Consider the following 4,575-nt stretch of genomic DNA (forward strand, 5'->3'; position numbering starts at 1 on the left):
TCTCTATAATTTATTTATAAAAATTTAATCTTTTTCAATCGATTCTTCTGAATCATTATCTTGATTGTTTCTTAAGATGGAAATCCCCGAATTTAATTTGATAAGCAATTTTGAAGCAGGTGTTAATTGTCTGCAAAACCCATCTCTTTTTTCTCGCGTTTTCGATATCTATGGTGGTGGATTTCCCATCGTCTATAGTTTCTGGAAATGGGGAGCTTTGTTTATCGCATTATTAGCAAGTTTCAAATGCATAGTTTCCAAAGTAAAGATTTTGATTATAGCAATCTCGAACAGGGTTAAAGCATTTGCTGCTTCCCAACCTCCGATTCAGCTTTTCGGTGATGATTTCGATTCCGACGATGATTCCGACGATGCCTGTTCTTCAGCTTCATCAGACGACGACATCGGCTGTTTCACGGTTGAGGAAAACTTCTCAGTTGCCGGTTCTAGAAGCTACGATGGGGATTCGAATCTTCGACGGCGGCGCAATTGCTGGGAATGGGATCGATTTGCCTTGTCAGATTTAGCAGCGGGTAAAGGGGTCGTGAAAATTTGGGATTGTTTAGGTTTGGGACTTGATTTTGAAGATGAATCTAATGATAACGTTGTTTCTCTTTGGGATTTGAATAAGAATAAGAAAATTAGTTCCTTTAATGGCGTTACCGGCGGCGATGGAGAACAAATTCCGGCGGTTTCGATGGCGTCGCCGTCTGTGATTCTGTCGGCGTTATCTAGTAAAGACGGAAACGTTAAGTTTGGTGCTTATGATAGACGGATAGGACTACACAATCCGTCAATATTAGCTGAATGGACTCCGACGCCGTCATCGCCACGGCGGAGTAAGGTGGTCGGAATTGATAAAAAGGTTTATGTAATTGATGACGACGTTTCTTCGTTAACGGTAGGAGATATGAGAAACGTGAAGAGTCCGTTAAGAAATGTGACGGAATCTGACGGAGATAAATGGTGGGATACTGGCCGTTAATTGTTGACGGCGGGTTGGAAGGTCAAAATGGGAAATGAAAAATGTTGAGTAAATATTTCTTCTTGTCTTAATTAATTTACTTTTCTTTATTTTGCCTGTTTTAAATTATTAATTTCATAATCTTTCAAATGTATTGAATAAAATTCAACTTATTTGATCTTTTGAAGGGATGATGTTAATTAATAACTTATTTATTTCAGTTTATTTAATTTATTCACTAAACATTGAAATAACCGTTCAAATTATTATTACAATGATAATTTAATCAACTTTAAAAATTGGATCAAACTAACTTTTTTTTATTAGTTGGCGGAGATCTCAAGGATGAGAATTTACTGAGGAAATCAATATCTTTTGTAGAAAAAGCTATTAATATATTTTATGAGTAGTAAATATATCTGACATAAATTATAAATAACTAAATTAGTATGGTACTATGGTCATTAATATGGTTTTAATTAATTTTACCGGTCAATAAACTATAAGTCACCTCGGAATCCAATCCTATATTTATGGTGACATATTTATTGTAACATGGGAACCAAATTTAAGGAAGATGATAATATTGTTTTGGTATTTGTTCATATATATATATATATATGTGGTTTCAAATATTATAAAATATAATTTTAAATTTAAATAATATATTAATTTTTTTTAATATAGAAAACTAGCTTGACTCTGTATAGATATGATATCCATTTCAATTGAGAATTGAATATTTGATATTGGGTCTTTTAGGAATAATATTATTAGTTTAATAATTATTTATAATAAAAAGTTGTATTATTATAATTGTGATATTGGTGTAGTATTAAACTTTTTCAGATTTAAAAATAATTTTTTTTTAAATAATTCATTTAATAAATAATTGTTTAATTTTTTTTTTTGAAAATGGTCAATAAATAATCGTTTAAGTAAAACGACATGAACATAAAATAGAAAAAAGAGTTAAAACAAACCAAGAAAATAATAAAACATATAAATACAACTAATTGGTTACAAGGTTTTCAAAAAGAGCAATAAAGTCTAATAAAGTCTCTACACGAATCCTCTAATTTAGTCATCGTAATGATAATGAGTGTAAATAATCCTTAGCCGTCTATTTTGATTGTTAAATATTCTTTGATTTTTTCCAACCAAATAGTTCACCAAAAATTATATGGACAAAAATCAATCTTATAAGTATTGCTTTTTTATAGTTGTCCCGATCCATGGCTCCTAATAGCCATGGATAGTTTTGATATAACACATTGAATTATGATCAAAATTTACAAAAGACTTCGTATACTTGTGAATATGTAAAAATAGATGAAAAGTTGTTTACACTTTCTTATAACACATACACCTCAAAATAATAATGTAATTTCACATACATTTATCCTCACTGAAAGTTCTGTCGTGAATAACACTTAAAGTAAAAAATGAAATCTTAGTAGGCATTTTAGACTCCTATAATATTTTTTTTCAAAAAGAATCTAAAATAAATTTATGTTATAAGTTTCATTATTAACAAATTCATCTAAAATTAACTCTTTTTTCTATATAATTATTCAAATATTCCTTAATAAAAAGTATAAAAAATACAAAATTAAAAACAAAAAAAAATATTTTTTTTGCTAAAGGGACGGTCCTTACAATATAATATAAATGATAGTATATTTCTTTGTAATATTGTTTGATTGCTACCATTCAGAAATTTTAGGGTCGTTTGTTTGTCATTTTATTAAAGATAAAGTTTGTTTAATTTTGATTTTTCACTCTCCACTTTTAAGACTTTTAACGAAATTGTTCTAAACCGTTTAAAAAAATGATAGTTATTTAAGTATAACGAAAACACAAAAAAAAAATAATTTATTTTTGTTTTTTCTCTCATTTATTTATGTTTGGTTACTTTTATTATTAATTAACCTTGACCCAAAATTTTCAACCTCTAATCGCCCTTACTTCTTTAATACTACTTACTTAATTGGTCGGTGAAGATTTATGATTCTTTACTCTTACTTTTTTCAATTCACATACAAACAAAATTTTACTTGATATGCTGAGTGATTCTCTTGCCTAGCTATAGTTGATTTATTACAAATGAGTGGTTACAAATTGATGAAGTTTTATTTTTCTATGTTGAAAAAGACGAGACCAGTGCCCATCTTGAAAAAGACAAGAGCAATGGTCGGTGATTTAGAAATTGAGCTGAACTCTAATTAAAAACACATAAATGTGAATTTGATAATGTAATATTCTTCTAAAGCTTAATTATATATTTTCTGAGATACTTGCATGACACCCCACATTCATGACTCCCGCTTAAACTCAAACCGCTACTAGATGAAATTGAACCTGTGACATTTTAGTCTTTAATCATTTATTTTGATAACGCATATTTATAATCATTTATTTTTATATACTTAAGTAAAAATATGTTAAAAATAATAAGTTGAAATATCAAATTTATTTTAAAAGTGAAAAAAAAAACAATCACTGGCTATAAAAAAATAAATCACCAAAAAACCATTTTATCGCTTTAAATTCAATAAATTATATATAAAGTTGTATTAAATTTTTCATTTTGTTCTCATTACAATTCTGTGATTATAATTAATCATATTATTTTTAGGAGAATAATTTTAAACATTATATAATAAAAATATGATCATATATAAACTAAATAAAAAATAAAAAATAAGGGTATAATAGTTTTGATGTATTTTTTAGATATTAATTTAAATATTATTAAATTAATTCAAATATTAAGTATATATTTAAAATTTAGATATTTATGTTTGATAATTTAATTCAGTATTCAAATATTAATTTTCAATTTTATTAAAAATTTAGTTGAAATAGATTTTCAGAAATTGTAGATGTGAAACAAATTAAATATTTCAAATCTTTTGGTATAAGGCATTTTGATTTCACATGTTAGTTAGATGATTAATAAAATGACCTAAACTATATATTATTGTATTTACTAAGTTTTAATTTACTGATTTTTTGAATCGTGTCTATGTTTTTTTTTATAGCTAACTAATCATAAGTTGGAAGATTTTATGATTATATTGGTGTGATGATAAATTGTATTATGGTCTCCTTTCAATATGTTGTAAGGTGCAGACTTCATAATTTATTTATAGACTTATGTTTGTTTGCATTATTTTTTGTTTTTTATTCATAAATTCTAAGTTGAATATATATATTTTTTATTACATCTCATTGTAAAATTTTTTAGGATGCTACAATTTGTTTTTTTTTTGTTATTTAATGATTACCATTTGGACATGAGTTATATAAAGATTTATAGTTAGATAAATTAGATTGAACGATAAGATATTTCAATTCAAGTGTTTTCTTTAATTTAACGATAAGATATTTCAACTCAAGTGTTTTTTTTAACCGAAGTAAATTAGAAAGTCTTTTCTAAACTTAGGGAGGTCATCATAGACCTATGCTATCAAGAGTTGGAAAAAGTTATTTTCAAAGAATACAAGCCTGAAATGATGAATATAACACAAATATTCAAGGATTATACCTTGAATATATCAAGCTATTGTTGGAAATCTGCACTTAGTAATAAATCAATAATGTATTTT

The 4,575-nt window shown here is 26.4% G+C and overlaps 1 protein-coding gene across 1 annotated transcript; it reads left to right on the forward strand.

The window, feature by feature from the left end:
* The first annotated feature begins 76 nt into the window (after positions 1–76).
* Positions 77–985, forward strand: LOC124909826. The gene has a single exon (XM_047450460.1). The coding sequence runs from the start codon at positions 77–79 to the stop codon at positions 983–985; it is 909 nt and encodes a 302-aa protein (XP_047306416.1).
* The last annotated feature ends 3,590 nt before the right edge of the window (positions 986–4,575 follow it).

The sequence above is a fragment of the Impatiens glandulifera genome, chromosome 7 (genome assembly GCF_907164915.1).
Source record: "Impatiens glandulifera chromosome 7, dImpGla2.1, whole genome shotgun sequence".
Taxonomy (NCBI): Eukaryota; Viridiplantae; Streptophyta; class Magnoliopsida; order Ericales; family Balsaminaceae; genus Impatiens; species Impatiens glandulifera.